The sequence below is a fragment of the Cuculus canorus genome, chromosome 1, assembly GCF_017976375.1.
Source record: "Cuculus canorus isolate bCucCan1 chromosome 1, bCucCan1.pri, whole genome shotgun sequence".
Lineage (NCBI taxonomy): Eukaryota > Metazoa > Chordata > Aves > Cuculiformes > Cuculidae > Cuculus > Cuculus canorus.
The window spans coordinates 186,765,838-186,783,335 of NC_071401.1; the positions used below are offsets into that span (position 1 = coordinate 186,765,838).

At 38.4% G+C, this 17,498-nt stretch overlaps 1 protein-coding gene across 7 annotated transcripts in view; it reads left to right on the top strand.

Annotated features, from left to right (window-relative positions):
- Positions 1-17,498, top strand: part of PLXNB2 (plexin B2) — a 261,938-nt gene that overhangs the window by 223,981 nt on the left and 20,459 nt on the right. For all 7 annotated transcript variants that reach the window (XM_054073420.1, XM_054073394.1, XM_054073372.1 and 4 more), the window contains 11 exons: positions 2,794-2,930; positions 3,526-3,693; positions 5,294-5,402; positions 7,149-7,376; positions 7,851-8,027; positions 8,486-8,625; positions 9,687-9,787; positions 12,033-12,262; positions 13,265-13,446; positions 14,221-14,287; positions 14,391-14,537. In XM_054073420.1, coding sequence (XP_053929395.1) covers positions 2,794-2,930; positions 3,526-3,693; positions 5,294-5,402; positions 7,149-7,376; positions 7,851-8,027; positions 8,486-8,625; positions 9,687-9,787; positions 12,033-12,262; positions 13,265-13,446; positions 14,221-14,287; positions 14,391-14,537 — 1,686 coding nt within the window. The remainder of the gene's footprint in view (positions 1-2,793; positions 2,931-3,525; positions 3,694-5,293; positions 5,403-7,148; positions 7,377-7,850; positions 8,028-8,485; positions 8,626-9,686; positions 9,788-12,032; positions 12,263-13,264; positions 13,447-14,220; positions 14,288-14,390; positions 14,538-17,498) is intronic.

The window sequence follows — 17,498 nt, forward strand, 5'->3', positions numbered from 1 at the left end:
TTGGGGGATACGTTCATCTGAAAGCTATCCCAGACATGTTATGCAGCTAATCATTGCTCTGGATTTTTACTGCAGATGATGCAGTGGTCCAACATGCTTAACAGTTCATAGCAAATAAGATTTAATTTGAAGCAAATAACAGATGTGGTTTTCTGTCTGTGTGGTAAATTTACACTTTAAATATTTGTTAGATTTTTATAAGCAATTTATTGACTGTGTGTTTTATATACAATTTTGACTGTCATTTTTTTTAGCAACAAAATCGTGTTACAAAACAGCACAGATGTGTGTTTCTGTGATGCACATGTCTAGACTTGTGTTAATTTAAACTTCAAGTGTGAATTTTTAAAACTGACCTCCTCAAACTTTTTATTTACCCTGGTGTGACTTACTTCAGCTTAAATGAGCAGGAAAGCAATTAAATCCGAAGAAGAACATGCACAGAGAGGGTTGTATAGACCTAAGTAAGCAAGTTTTAGTCAACTCTGTTATATTGAATCAAGGCTCCTTTTCGCTTACAAAATGTTTTAAAATTACTTTGAGTCACTTCCTTACATAAAATCTTGTAACCCAGGTGATGTATTAAATTAAACTGAAATCAGAGCTAGCACGTGAGAGCGGTTGTATGCTGCAGCAACGTACATCTTGGGGAGTGAAGGGTTTACGAACACATTTCTCTCAGTGAAGAAAAGCAATTGACACACAATTAGTGTTAAAGCATATTCCTAAAGCTCAATGACTTGAGAGCAAATTAGAGTTGTCATTGTGGATTTGTGAAGTGTGCTGAACCATGATGCATTCCTTCGGAGGGAAGTTGCTCAGACATGAAAATATAAAACAAGCACAGCAAGTATGAGTTCTCTGTGTTTCTATAATATCTGTGCTTCAATAAAACAAATTTGTAAAGTAACCGAGGTCAATTGGATGCATTTTACGGATTCCTGCTGCTTGTTGTAAACCTGTAGAAGGCTCACCGAGTTTTGAACCCAACTGCAGTACGTCAGTCCCCGCCCCCCGCCATTCATGAGCCCTCAGTTTTGTAGCTGTAAGCTGAGGCAGAGATGGCAATCTGTGCCTGAGCAAAATGACATGGGGGAAACGTTTTTGCTGCATGACTAAGTAAGATGTGGGCTTTTTTCTGTCTGTTTCTGAGCAGGGCTTTTCCTCCTTAGGGTGGGAGATCAGTGAGTGTGATGATGATCAGGCAAACCATCATGAGCAAGGGAAGTTTTCAAACTTCTCTGCTCTTGCTTTATTTGTGTATGTTTCATATGGAACAGCCCCAAGCCTGGACTTTATTATCAGTCACCCATTTTAGCAAGATAATGGAAGAAGAGGAGGAGAGCAGATGTTATTTACGAATATGCATGAGATCGGAAAATAAGCTTATTGCTTATTTGACTCATTTAAAGGAAGATTGTGTTTGAACATCAGGAAAAGCTTCTTCACTGAAAGCACTGGAACAGGCTGCCCAGGGAGGTGATTGAGTCATTGTCCCTGGCAGTATTTAAAAGACAGGTAGATGGAGTGCTTAGGGATATGATTAGTAGTGGACGGGTATGGTTGAACTTGATCTCAAAGGTCTTTTCCAGCCTAAGGATTCTATGAGTCTATGATTCTATGAATAAGCGCAGTTGTTCATCAGAAAAGGCATTATTTGTTCACAGCCTCCCTGTTATCAGGTATGCTTTAACAAATGCAGGGTTCTTAATAGCAAAATGCCCCTGCCACACACTTGGACCTGTCGTCCTGTGGTGGTGCGCATGGCAGCTGGCCACATGGGACCACCTTGCTGCCCGCGTGCACAACAGCTGCCACCCGGGTGCAAGGGCTGCAGCACGTCCGCCACCATCCTGGCAGACCACCCTCCGCAAGCATGGCCAGGCCATGGAGTCAGCACACAGCCCTTGCCTGGAGCCAGCTAGTAACTCATCCCATGCAGCTTTTGTGAGGCTTCTGTCCTCCTCGTGATTCAGCAACTTCATTGCTGTCCTGAATAAGGAAGCTTTTCTGAACTGGAAGCAAGGACTACTTAGAGATGAAGTAATTAAATTGCATTGTTCATGAAAAGCCCTCACTGTTAGTCTACAGTATTTGTTACAGCTCCCAGATTACAATCACAGAAACAAAGACCAAATTGAGAACAGAAAGAGGAAACTTATTTGAGAAATGTAAATTTCCAATAAATTTCATAACAATTTCAAGCATGTCTGCTGGTTTCAATTGATTTTAAAAATCCAGAATCTTCTTCAAGATTCTACGTGCATAAGGAAAATTTTAGCACTTTCCCATTTTCCTTCTTTGTAACCTCATTGCTCAAGAAAGGGGTAGCAATTGTACTGCACTTAAAAGACAAGTAGGATCTGAATATTCTTTCTGTTCAGTATCAATTTGGGAATTCTTGCTCTGTCTTTCCTGCAGCTGATGCAGAATGTAGGAAAGGGTAAGGAAAAGTGAAGGTAAACTCATCCATAAGGAAGAGAGAAATCCTAAAGTGTGAAAACAGGAAATCTGACAGGAAACTCTCACAAACTTAATGGCAGCTAACTCTACATATTGCAATTTAAATTCATATAAATCCTTGTGAAATACAGTATGGAAGAAAGATAAGTACATTCACGTTATCTGTTACTTCTTCCTTCAGTATGAGTAGTGAAATATTTTGTTTTATTTTAGAATCATCCACCTTTATTTTTTTTCAGGTAGTATTAAACTCTTAGCCATTATACCAATTAATACTGGTGTGAATTTATTTCATTTTTCTTAATTATTTTGACCATATTCTCTTTGCAGGAACCTCATCCTTCTGGAATAAGACCTGAAAGTGGTCCACAAGCAGGTGGAACCACACTTACCATCACTGGTACAAATCTGGCCACTGGTTCGAAGAAGGATGTCCAAGTTTCAGTTGGTAGCCAGCCTTGCAATGTGTATGTACTCTGAGTAATTGACAATATGTAGCTGTAACCTAACAAAGCACCAACCTTTTCTGGCCTCTAGAAATTACACAAATTCATTGTCTGTCTCTTCATGAGTCATCCCATGCAATGGAGCTCTGCACGTAACATTCAGACAGAAACTCTCAGAGGCTCCAGCTGGAAGGGTCAGCTGTAAAAACAAGCAAAGTGAGAGAACTCAGATATTCAAAGAATTTTCCAGTTTTGGCTTTCTCTGCCTGACTGGCTGCTGCAAACTCACCCATGATTTCACTCAGCTTCTCCTCAGTGGTTCCATGTAAAATCTTAATCTTCTAGTGCCCCGTCGCTTGTTCCTCTCACTTTTTTCTCCTTTTGTTAATTGCTGCCTTTCCCCCCCGCAAAATGGCATACATGAACTGTGCTGACACTGCATTATTGTTGTGTTTGTACACTACTGCTTTTCATATCCTATATCTTTTTTAAAGATTCCAAGTTATCTGGAGAAAAATTGTCCTTGCTTGTAACTACTCAGTGTCTAGCAAAGAATACAGGTCACCTTAATGTTAGTGACTAAAGATGTTTACTCTTCTTTTCTTCTTCAATCTAGCACTGAATTTGGAGACGAGATCGTTTGTATTACAGGACCTAATAACAAGGTTGAAGCTGTTGAAGTCACAATGAACTATGGGGGCACAGTAATTAGGGTACCAGGGTTATTTTCATATAGTGAGAACCCTACTGTCACCAAATTCCTGCCAGTAAATAGCTTCAGCAGGTAATTAAATGTTTGTCATAATTTCTTTTACAATTCAGTTAAAATATGTGTAATGTGTAATAAGCCTGTTATGTATAGAACTCTTTGAAATAAAAACTCCTATACTCTAGCCATGCACACATTTAGATATGTAGAGTTTGTGGTCTTTCTTAACTCCAGCTAATGTTTGAAAGTATTCTGTTTATCTCCAAACTTTAATCCCCACTTCAAAGGTAAATCCTGAAACCAGAAAAGTTAATGAGCTTCTTTTAAGTGAAGATGTCTCAAAAAGAGAGATTTGAAGCATTTCAGCATGATCTCAGACAACTTGGTTTTTGCATTACTCGCAAACCCTTATCATGTTTAAAGGAGAGATTGTCATCTGAAGGTGATGTAAAGGATTTCTAACAGTTCTTCTGTTCAGCTTTTAATAAATAAGCTGGGAAGAGAGGAAGGTTATGGCTTTAATCTCTATCCCATGAGGAAGAAATGTATCTCTCTAAGACATCTAGATCAAGGTTCTATAAGGCTTTTAAAACATACACTCTCTCCTATGGTGATACTTATCAACACCCCATCTGGTTGCTGCTTCTTCTGGAAAAAAACCCAAACTAGTACGGATTGTGAAAGCAAAAAAAAGTATGCCACATTTATTTCTAGCAAAAGAGAAAATCATCTCTGTAAATGTGTTTGTAGCATACCTCTGGTTTTGAGGGTCATTCTGTGACTGATACTGGGACAAACTTGTAACCGTGATTCATGCTGGTTTCTACTGTTCCCTAATATTCTCGTCTTTCTGCCAGTGGGGTACAGTTGGCAGAGAGAGACAATGACGTTTCCATTTTCTTTCTGTTAAAAGAAGTGTAAGATCATGACCTCACAAACAGGACATTAAAAATAAAATTGAATGTGACCTGTGATAGAGAAATAGATACCTCCTCCTTGAATACTGAGTAGTCACTTATGTAAAATAGAATTTGTTTTTAATATTTGCTTTTGGGTTTGGTTTTGGGGCCTGAAGGGTTGTTTTGGTAGATTCAATAGTGATTTACCCCAGGGAATTTAAAAGACTTCTTTTTTTTTCCTATATATTAGCTGAAGGTTACTTTACTGGATTGCTTTGAGGATTGCTGTCCCATATTATTTTGATTACTTTAATTCCCACTGGCAACTTGCGTGCATTCTTCTTATGCGAATACATTACTTGCTAAACAATGTGTTGCAAATGAAAAGGGTATAAAAAGCCAGATCCCTACAGACCTGTGAAAAATACACTCTTGCCTTTGTCAGTGTGTGTGTGGTAGGTGGAGTGTTAATAGCAAAAATACTAGAGAAGTAAAGCACACAAAGATAGGCATCAATGAACAACCACAGGTACTGACAAAGCAATTTGTATTTCTATATTCTCCTGTTTGAAAACTAGGGTGAAGTTGACATTGCTGCTTCTAAATGGTGTGGTGATCGATAGCTTTAAGAGAAGTCCTTTATGTAGGATATCTAATTGTCATATAGGCTTTACATAGCTGTTTTCAGTGGAAGCAGTAGCAGTAGCAGGGTAAAGCAGTCAATAGCCATGGTAGTTTGCCAATTACTTGACTTGTTTTTTAATTTTGCCTTTCAGTGGAGGGAGAAATATTACAGTAACTGGAACCGGGTTTGAGCTCATCCAGAGTTTCTCCTTGGTGGTATACGCAGAGCGTCCAGAAGCAGGGAAAACGAATCTCAGAAGGGTAATTTTCTTTTTTTTCCCCCAGCGGCATCACATTGGATGCATAACATATAATCTGTTCAAAAAATGCATTTAAATTTGGCCACTTAACATCACTGGGCTTGGAGTGGAATAAAGTTTGAACAGATTCTTGGTCTGTTCAGGATTTCTGTGCAAGAGTCTACTCCTGCCATCCTGATTTACATTAATTTGTAGCTTTCAATCTTCTGCTTTTAAATTATTGTCAGTCAACATGAATAAGGATAGGAAAAAAAAAAGCTTTGGATGGTAAACTGGATTTATTTCAAAATTTGAAAACAGTATAATTTTTATTTGTCCTTCTCTTCACCCCACAAGCTTTAGTGATTTGGCTGAAACAGGACCCAAACCCAGTGTTGAGAGCTTGGCTTTGCACAGTCAGTCTCTTCTATCTTCTCACACCTCAATGAAGAGAATCTTACTTTCTTTCTTGTTTCATGCATATTCTACCTGTAGTATGTTCACCAAAAAGTTGTGAAAAATAAAGTTTAAAAAGAAAATGAACCCTTATTGCATCTCATGTTAAGAGGAACTAACATTACTAATAGGTCTCAATTTCCCATTCTTCTAATGAAGATCAAAAATTAATGCAATAATTGAGAACTTAAAAGTTATCTTCCAGTAAGAACCCGTTTTAAGCCTTTTGTTAAGGCTGGCCCTTAATTTGAAGACTGTCTTGTAAACCAACATTAAAAATAATTATTGTCATGTAGAGTTGTTAATGTGCATATTTTGTATTATGGCAGGATTCAACTTTTAAGAATAAGGCAAAGCCAACTGGATTTGCATCCAGGAGAACCGTATCCTTAAAGACTTTTAAGAGGAAAACTGACATTTCTGAGGCCATAAACTACAAGATGTAATTATCTTGATAACATTAACCTGCAGGACAACCCTAAAGTCTATGTAGCTTTCTTGACAGTGTTTATCAACATCTCTTACCACCCTTTTTATGTATACTCAGCATCTTCTCAACACATTAGCTTCAGTGAGCATTACGTACAACACATATTCTTGGTTAAGACTAGAAACTTTATTCCAATCTTTTGTTTTGCTTTCACTTATACAACAATATCAGAAATGTGGAGGGAAGCTATCAAACTGCATTTCTCAATATGAGAAAATGAGATGGTGACAGAAGATATGTTGAGGGTTCCTGTTAGTGTTGTTGGCTGTGATTGATGTTACTGAATGACTGAAGGAGTTTCTAGGATAAAAACATTTGTGTAATTGAGGATGGAGGACAGGTTAACTGAGCTGTTACCTTGAGTAGTTGATTGACGGTTGGTAAATTTTATTCCAAATTTCACTTAGTAATTGTACTGAATTTCAGCAAGGTCTTTCACAATGTCAATAGAAAAGAATCTACCTGAGATACTTAATGGTATAGAAGATGATCTGGATTTAAGCTGCCACGTTAACCTCTTAATCTCAGAGTAGTTTGGTGGTATCAGCCCAGTGTGGTCCACAGCCACAGAATTTGGGGGCAGTGGAAACTGTTTATAGCCTAACGTATTTCTGTAGGCAACTGCTACAACATAATTAGTCCACAATTTATACCCATAATGAAATTGGTTTCATTTTCTTTTTGGGAAATACCTCGTACTATGTTATTATGGAGAGGATATTAATCCATGGATTTATTTCTGCAGTCTAAAGTTATTAACACTTATGAAAAGGAATGAGTCAAAATCTAAATATGCATTTTTTTTTTTCTTGTTTCTTACAGTTTGTTGGAAAGCTTGTTACAAGACTCAATGAAACTACAGTGATTTTTTCTTCCCCCCCAATACTGGAAGACCCAGAAAACTATAACATTACCACTATTATTCTGATGGATCATTATAATTTGGTTGTAAAAAATGAGAGCCACTCCTTTGCCTATGTTGCGGACCCAACCTTTGAAAACTTCACAGATGGCATCAAAAAACAAGTTAACAAACTTATTAATGCAAAGGTAAGCTGGTCAAGAGATGTGATTGCTCATTTTGTCCTTGAAGTGTGTGTGGAATCTTTCCTTCCTTTCTCAGACCCTTAACAGCTGTTTGGTAACATACCCAAAATGCTTGGTAGGGTCCCTTACCTCTGCTAGATGATGAAGATTGTCAGTTCCCCCTTTTGTCCACTCTCCCCTTCTCAGAGATAGTTGCTATCTTTTTAGCCTTACTTTGGGTTTTCCTCAGGATTCTTGCTCCTGCTGAGCCTGACATTTGGATATGTCCTCTGGCAGAGAGCTCCCAATGACTGGAGGGAACATCTCTTCCCCCACCAGGAAGAGGAGTTGCATAATTCCAAATGACTCTGCTTTTCTGTACACTACTGTGCAAATCACAACTGCTCCTCAAATTGATCTAAACAGAAATTTATAACTTGAAACTTCTTGTCTCCCAAGACTTTGCGATGATGACTTAGCCTTGTATTTTCTGTCTAGGGCAGTAACCTGAACAAAGCCATGACGATAGACGAGGCCCAGGCTTTTGTGGGTGATGAGCCTTGCAACATAAAAACACTAACTGAAACGGACTTATATTGTGAGCCACCAGAAGTACAGCCTCAACCAAAGAAACGGCAGAAGAGAGATACCATCAATAATCTTCCTGAGTTCATTGTAGGTTACTTTTTCAATAGAATTTAATATCATGTGTAAAGGGTACTGATACAGTGCTTGTTAGCTGAGGTAATGTGTTCTCCAAAGCTGCTGTAGTACCATGAAGAAATTCCTTGCAGTTCTTTCTTCTTCCAGCTTCTGCATGCTGACTGGAAGCCAGACGTAAAAAGCAGTCTCAAGCTGCTAAATGCCTTCTACCTTCATTACACAGGAATATAAAATTGTAGCTAGACAGGCGGGGGATTTTTCTTCCTCTGCTAAGCAAAGTAAAACTTCTTCATGGAATAAGGTGCTAGTGACCTAAATTTAGTATAAAATATTCAGAAATGTTCCTTTGTTTGGCAGTTTGAGCTAGAAATTCACTTAGTGAGAACTACTGAAAATTTAGAGAACAACTGAGAAGTGAACCACTGTCTATATGCACTTTTTGAAACAAATATCTGTGTTTATCTAATTAGGTGAAATTTGGACTCCGAGAATGGATCCTTGGAAGGGTGGAATATGACACACGTGTGAGTGACATCCCTCTGAATCTTATTTTGCCACTGGTGCTTATTCCTATGATAGTAATCATCATCATTTCTATCATCTGTTACAGGTAAGAGGTTCTCTTGATTAGGTGGTTTACTGTCCAAAAGTATTCAGGGTACTACCTGATTGTTTTCAGCTCAGTCTACAGAAATTTTTCATGTTTATTATGAGCTGCAGAGTTAAGAAAAGCAGTTAAAGCTGGAAATATGTATGAGCACCAATTTATTCCTCTCACGCACACCGAATTCCTTGGTGTCAGTCAGCCCAGTCTGTCCTTTATACATAAGCACAACAATTGGTCCCAGGCTTGCCAAGCACATAATTACAGACTTAGTTGCACACATACATTCTTGAACTGGCAGCTAAAGTGCCTCTCGTGAAGGAGATAACTTATTCTGTATACATATCCACTAGCATTTATGCTACCTCAGTCAGCTGTGTAGGTTTGAGCTGGATGGATTTGGCTAAGGGGTCATTTCAGCCTTTCCAGCTGAGATAAGTGTTTCCTGCACAGAAATGTCATGATTAATGGTGAAATTCATGCTTCACAAAGGGCCAGAACAGTGCCTGTATTTCCCTTAAGACCCTCTTATCCCAGTTTTAAGGTTAGTAATGAAGGCTGCATACTGGTCTTCAGGAGGGGGCAGATTTCACTCTCATGGTGCTTATCAATATAGCCAGAGTAACGCTGAGGGTATGTGCTGTACAGCACTGATGTGCTCATGGATCTCCTGCAGCCTTCTTAGTTCAGTCCCAGACACACTCCTGGGTAGCTCAGAGCTGGTGCAGAGCATGTTGCAAGCAATCTTTGTTCAATACATACAAACTGAGTTTCTGTATTTAACGTGATTTGAAAGCATTTGTACTACAGCTTACTGGATTTTAAATTGCTGGCCAAAGTGTTCTTTGAAGCAGCAGGCTGTGATGGTGGCAGGCTAATGTACACGGAATGAAGATTTGGTGCACCATTGCTATTCTCCTCTATTCTCTCTCTGCTGCCACTGTTTAAAAAGAAATCAAAACCAAGAAAGTGTCCTTCAGTCCTTTGTTTTTCCACTCAGAGCTGTTGCAAATTATTTACTTTTGCAGTTGGTAACTTTTTAAAAATTTTACTTCTATCCCATAAAGACGCAAGAGCCAACAAGCAGAACGGGAGTATGAAAAAATTAAATCACAACTTGAAGGCCTGGAGGAGAGTGTCAGAGACCGGTGCAAGAAGGAATTTACAGGTATGAGAGATACTTGCAGACCTGTAGGTCCTCTAGAGCAGTCAGGAGAAGGGCTGGAGCAATGGTGCTAGCTTGCTGCAACTGTCTTCTGGGAACAAACAATTAGTAGATCCTAGTAGTCTTGATTACTGATGATAACAAGCAACAGATATTTGCTACTATGTATGAAGGCCATAAATAAAATAAAATAAGGAGCTGAGGTCATTAAAGGAAATTGATAGTTTTAGTCTAAAGAAAGCAAAGAGTTGGCAACTGGCAAATAGAAATTAGTTGAGATTGGGGTTACTTAGAGCCATTGATGTGAGTGGCCATTGATGTGGAGGAGAGAATGTTTTATAGTGACTAACTATGCACTTAGTATTTAGCTCAATGGCTGTGTGTGCCATGTACGCACATTAAAAACTGTTTCCAGAGCTGTGAAATTTATTTGCAGCAATCAGCATAAAAGGGGTAATTTAGCAAACTCACAAGAAAGAAGTAGTATTTTGCCCTGTTTATTACGGGAAAACATGAAGCTTGATTTGAGGAGCTAGCTAATTGTTCTGTGTAAATGTAGAGGCATCATCCCAGGGAAGGCAGTGGGAGGTGTGAAGGCTCAGCATTTCTACATGTCGAACTACTTATTGCACTGCTTAAATTAGGCATCTGAGTGCAGACATAGCAAATACTGGCCTAAACAATTACTATCAAATGTCACCTCTTTATCTGACTTACACTTGCTGTTAGGTCGTGTTGAAATAATTGCTACTAAAAAAAACCCCATATTTTATTTCTAAAGAGAAATAGATTGTTTCACTTTGGTAGCGGATAAAAAGCAGGACTGAATTAAACACCAATTTCAGGTTAGAGTTTGAAATTCATTTAAGAATCTCAGGGAATCTCAAAGATTTTGTCTGTGCTTAAGGCCTCTCCCAGTCTTGTTTTTCTAGCACTTCTGGGACAGGATGTTCTTTTCTTGTAACAGCTTCCTTTCTTTCTAAAACTGATTCCTTCCAGGTTCTGGGCACAAGTGAGAAGCAAATATTTGAATCAAAAACTATTCCCAAATAGGCTTCATTTCAAACTGATTTTGAACTATGAGAGATGTGATCAAGGTTAACAACCCTCCCTCTCGCTACCTCTGCCATGGAACTTCATTCATGTTTCTGAAAGAAGTTGCCTTTCTCTTGCTGACAATCCCAGTAGAGGGCTATAGACTTCTGCTACATGTTGGGTTGAAGGTTTCCCCTCTGCTCCACTAAGCACAAAACTGGGGAAGCAGAATTCCCATCCAAGGAGTAATCCAGTTTCTAAACTGTATCCACCTGGCAGACAGTAAAATGAAACAGTGAAGTCAAAATACATTCTGTATCCGTACTGTGAAAAAGCACAAAGACTATATTTTGTCTAAAGTACGAAATATAGTCAAATATAGCCAAGGAAAGGGACAGCAGGGAGGAAGTACAAATACCACAGAGCTGGAAACCACAAGGTGCTTTCTTCCTTAGCTTTGCTGAATGCTATAGAACAAAGAGGTAAATGAATGAATAAGAGCAATAAAATTGCTGAGACAATAGGTCACTATATTAATTAACATGGTATTCTAGTCAATCAGGAATACTGGGTAATTGGAAAGCCTTTGGCTAGAATAACTGCTCCAAAGGATGGTCCCCTAATTGTTGTCCTTTTTAAGAACTTCAGGGCTTTTGAGTCTCACAGAAATGTTCCCATCAATTTCAATGAACCTTTTAACTTTCTTCCTTCCTGTCATCCCCTTCCTTCCAATTAAATTCATGTGCATTACATGTTAAACCTTTCTTTCCTTGATTGAGATGTGTTTTTAAAGGAATTTTTATTACTACTGAGACTCCAAGGGAATAGAATGTGCATTGAAAAAAAAAACAAGCAAGAAAACAATATTCCAGTGTCTTTGTTTGTCTCTATGCTACAATCCTACATTTGTATATATGAACTCATCCGGAAGTCCATTCAGGCCGTTTTTTAGATAGGCAGCAACAAGGAAACCATCTATGCTAAAGGCAGTTATCCTCATGTCACCACAGGATTAGTTGTGATCATGGTTAACAGGATAACTGGTAAAAATAGGAAGAGAAAATATGAGATGAAATAAATTTTTTGGTGTTGGTTTTGCTTTTTGGTTTGGTTTTGCTTTTTTCTCCATTACAAGGCACCCAAAGAGATAGTGTTGTCTCGAGAAGCTGCAGGTTTTTCAAAACAAACCTTTAAACTGTATTGCATATTCCAGATCTAATGATAGAGATGGAGGATCAGACAAATGATATCAATGAAGCTGGAATTCCAGTACTGGACTACAAAACCTACACGGACAGAGTCTTCTTCTTGCCCTCCAAAGATGGAGAGAAAGATGTGATGATTACAGGGAAGCTGGATATTCCTGAGGCCAGGCGGCAGACTATGGAGCAGGCTTTGAACCAGTTCTCCAATCTCCTCAATAGCAAATCATTTCTCATCAATGTGAGTACTGAAGTAGATTCTACTTGTCTCTTAGCTAGGAATAGCTGTCTGTGCAAGATGGTGGGTTTGCAAGTAAAACTGAACCAAAATAACTTATTTTTAATAATTTTCAGACGGTTCTGGTTCCACAGTGACTGCTGCAGCTATGTGGCATCTCAGCCAGAGCTGCCTCACGGAACAGAGAAGGAAGAACATGTTTCTGTGCCAGGTCACACAGCATGGAGTTAGTCAACATTGCAGTGGCTGTAGGAAAACAGATATTACCCAATCTGGCATAAACAGTGGTGTAAGAAGTTTGTTTTAGCCTTTTAAGAAGCGTGATCACAGAATGCTGATTCCATCCTGGCTGATCGCAGGAGTCACCTGTGGGCAGCCATCTGCTGGATCTCTGTCCCAGGGAGGCAGAGGCTCCTCCAGTGGCCTATTCATCGAGACTGATGAGTGCTCAGAGCAGCTCTGAAGAGACTTCTAATTGCTCACTCTCAAAAACTTAGGCTGATTGTCAGACACCTAAATATAGATTTAAGCTTCTAACTTTTTCCTTTTTTAAATGAGGCTCCAGTGCTGAGTTAGTTAATGGTAGCATTACAGTTTATGGCAGATGAGAACGCATTCCCAGGTGCACTTAGATTAGTGTCTTTGTAATTTGATGTGAAAGGACTGGGAATTTGAGGGAGAGAGGAGTTGAATTTCTCTTTTAAAAAATTGTCACAGCGCACTTCTTTTTTTCGTTTAATTAAAGCATCCTTTTTAAACAAAGCTTCAAAATATATAAGCATTCCTTGGGTTCACCCAGTACACTGTGTGTGTATCTAAAAACAAATTATAGGTAACATTTGATGGTAAGTAGATTTTTTTTTTCAAATTTCTGAAAACTTTCATATTCTGTGCTTAGGAGATTAATGTTGAAATAGTATTGCTTGTTGTCTTAGTGCAGACAAGTGTTGAGGTTCTTCAGAAACCTGCCATTTGACTTAATTTTACATTTGCTTTCTGTTTCAGTTTATTCATACGCTGGAAAACCAAAGGGAGTTCTCTGCTCGAGCTAAAGTGTATTTTGCATCTTTACTGACAGTTGCTTTACATGGAAAACTAGAATACTATACTGACATCATGAGGACGCTGTTCTTAGAACTGATGGAGCAGTATGTTGTGGCCAAAAACCCAAAGCTGATGCTAAGAAGGTTTGAATGATTGTCATATTTTCTGTAGTTCTCTATTTTTCTGTAAAAGTATTTCTTTTGCAGTGTGACTTGCAATGCCAACTATCTGTGAAATTCAGAAATAACCTGGCCGAACCATATTAGGAAGACAAGCACACCAGGAATAGCTGTGGAAGGCACAGGCAGGACTGCTGGCAACAGATTTTTTTATTCAAACGCTGTAGTGTAGAATCTGCATTGGAAGATCTACCTTACTTCAAAGTACAATACCAAACATTTCATTTACTTTTTAATCTAATTTTATTCCAAATGATCTTGCATTTATACCACACATCATGTCTGTAATAAACACACATAATTAGCTTACATTGTGCATTCAGTGAGGGCTTGCTCTAGTATTTTTAACCCTGTTATTATCCCAAAAATAACTATAGAAGGCCTTGCTCTATGTAAGTTGTAGCTTTGTAATCTGTAGGTTTTTTCCCTCAGTAACTGCACGACTGGGTTAATTTTTTAGCTCTGACAGCATAAACCCAATTTAGGATTTTGCATAAAGGATGTGTGCTTTTTAGTAATGAGCTGAAGGTACCTGGGAATTATAAGCAATACAAAGCACTTATCCTAGAGCAAGTACATGCTCTCAAGGCTCTATAGGGAAATCACTGCATTAGGAGAGTGCATGCAGTTAAGCGTATAAAAATATTGTATTTCAAGGAAGCAATGTTTTTCTTTAAAACCTTATCATTAAGTCCCCTTACCACACTCAGGGTTTGATTTTTTTTTGGTTTTTTTTAGATCTGAAACAGTTGTTGAGAGAATGTTGTCTAACTGGATGTCTATTTGTTTATACCAGTACCTCAAGGTAAGAGTTGAAGTCTGTTGCCTGTGGGGGTTTTTTATCAGTAATACTTAACCATGCATTGATTACATCTTTTTTTAAACTTTATTTTCTTTCCTTTAAACAGGACAATGCTGGGGAGCCTCTTTATAAATTGTTCAAGGCTATCAAACACCAGGTAGAAAAAGGCCCAGTGGATGCTGTACTGAAGAAAGCCAAGTATACATTGAATGACACAGGCTTACTGGGAGACGATGTAGAGTATACGCAGTTGGTAAGTGGAGCATGATTAACATTTTTTTTTTCTTTTAAAAGTAAATTCTGTAGTTTTACGTCTGTACATAATTTTTTGGACTACTGTGGACTGCGTAGAAATTCTACGCAGGACTGTTGATAGTTGATGAAAGCAAGTATCCAAGCAGGAAAACAGAATTATAAAGTATATTCTAAGCATTAAATCCAAGTCCTGCCACTGTGGAATCCATTTCAGTAAATTCCTTTCATAATTTTCAGTCTGTCTGAACAGTGGCTGTGGTGTTTGACTCCTTTCCTTTTCCCATCTAAATTAACTGGCGATTGATTTTTGCAGAATTCTTGCACTGTTGTTAGGCTTGAACTTCCTTGAACTTTCTCCCATATGATTGCTGCTTGTTTGCATATCAAACATCATTTTAGAGAAAATTTTATTTGAATACCAGAGTGAGCTCCTCTACAGTCCTGGGAGGTGGCTCTGCGATCTCCAAAAACACTTTATGAACCTATTTCTGCACTCGTTCCTGTGTGAGTCAAACTCTTTTGAACAGCCCAACTGATGTTGAAAGAGGTTTATTTCCACCTAAGGAAATCATTCCCTACAGTGATGAGGGGAAGCCGACTCTACAGGCAATTCTGGAGACCCGTGTTAGATACTGAAAGTGGGATGAAGTGGACATCCCTGCCTCAGGAATTCCCCATCTGAGCTCCCTCACCCGCTGCATCTGCTCACCAGTGCCATGGTCCAGTCCTCTTCTATGACAAATTCTGTTTTGATTTAATTCTGTTCACTGCCGCAAATTTCCACCACTTTTCAGCCAGACTCCAGCACTTGTATCCACTGTCTTTTTTAAAAAAAAATGAAGCAGCCCATTCTTTAGCTGTTCAGGGAGCCTAAACTTTACTCTCTCTGACAGTCTTACTGGTTTTCTTCAAGATGCAGCATAATGAATGTCAAAGAGGCACAGATTGTCCTTCAAAGACCAACACAGGATCTTTTTTTCCCCTCTCTGATTTCTTTTTTATTGACGAGTTAGGAACCATTTGTGGTTGTCTCCAACTGAGAAAGATGCAGTGACATATCTGCAGTGTGGAAAGAGAAACTTAATAAAAATCTTTTTTAAGTCCTAGTGGAAAAAACAAAAATAAATCACCATTTTGTGTATTCTGAAGGGATGCTGATGGGAGGACTGATGGGAGGAGGTTGCTATAGAACTTTCACTCACAGAATCGCTAGACTGTGACCTAAACTGCCTGGACTAAAAGAGTGTGCTGACCAAGAAGAAATATTTTACGTTCAATTGATATTTTAGGGATTAGTTGAATTGTCATGTTCCTATCTGAGCTGAAAGTGCCAGTCATAGAAACCACACTGACTGGCAGTGCTAGTTATATTTTCTCTTTCATATGCAGAACAAAATTTACTTGCACTGTACATCATGTAAGACTTAGTGGCAATAATTCTTTATTCAGTCTGTTTCTTTTCACAAAAAAGCCAATGCCTGTAATTAAGCTAAATGAATGCAATGTGAAAGCAGAAAATTTGTGTATGCAATCAGATGTAGGCACAACAAGCATACTAGCTAGATATTAGACATTATAATGTTGTACAGAAGCAGTATTTTGTCCAGATTTACTGATTTTTCCATCAAAGATTTTACGCATGTGCATGCACAGAAAATGATGAGATATATGTATGATGAATGTATATGTATGATATATAATGTATGATGATATATGTATGTATGATGAAAGATTATGTAGGGAGTTACTATGGCTATAGATGATTGAGATCTTTGGCATGATGATGACACTGTTGTGGTAGCTGTGAACAGTTAGGGAGCATGGGTGCACCAAGGTAGGTTAAAGCATGAATTTCTGCCTGAAAGTGAGACACGGTGGGAAAGTATGGTATAGAGCAGTTGTCTGCTCTCTAATTGTTCTTATTTAAAAGATGAATCTGTTTTGCATCACTGGTTACACTGACATGCTGCATACTGAACCAGCAGCAAAATCATGTCTAATTACCATAAAGCTAATAGGAAAAGGAAGGTGAAATCTTGTGATTAGTTTGAGAGTTCTGTCAAGGGACAGTGCAATCATGTTTAATTTGACTGCCGTATGGTGTAGCTTTTCTTCACTGTTTAAAAATACAAGCCATGCAAGTTTATTTCTGAGGCTTGAGATGATAAATTCAGGCATTACGGTTGGCAGGACCATATGTATCTCAGAGCTGCGATGCTTCGGATGCGCCTGACCTCCAAAGCTATTTGACTGGCAGAAGAGCCACAAGGGCTCTTAGCTGTTGTACTGATTCAGCTAGTAAAAGAAAGGCTTTCATAACACCTGTTTGGGTTTGGCATTTTTTTTCCTTCTGGGGAAGTTTTTTGGCCGTTTTCACATTTGCTTTTGTCTGTATTAAAACTGACATATAGTGAAGCTGCTTTTAAAAAAAAAAAACAATCACTCTAGATTTAGCAAATTACAGGCTTTCAAGAAACTCTCTTTAACATTAAAAAAAACATGTCAATACTATCAGAAAACAGTAATATTTTAGAACTAGCACTACTTAGGTATATTTTATGGAACTGTTAGAGTTATTGTGACAAGAGTAAGCAGTAAACGAAGTCTTTGAACATCAAAAATTATATATATGGCTTGTATATATGTGTGTCTGTGTGCATATTTATATATCTAATGAACAGCTGCTCACAGGGGGTAAAGTTGCAGGAGTTGAACAAGTCACTGCTCAGCCGTTGAGCCACGTTAAATCACCATGTGTACAGACCTAGTTGGCTCGACTTGAGAAGTAAAACTACAACCATGAAGATGGCATAGAGGAGGGCAAAAGCACACAATATCCTAGGAGTTCAGGAAAGTGCAGCTCAAATGATTGCTGGGAACTCATTAAGTTTCAGCACTGCATTACTTGTGATTTTCTATGTTCCAGGTTGTCAGGCTATAAGGCTGTATGAGAAGCATG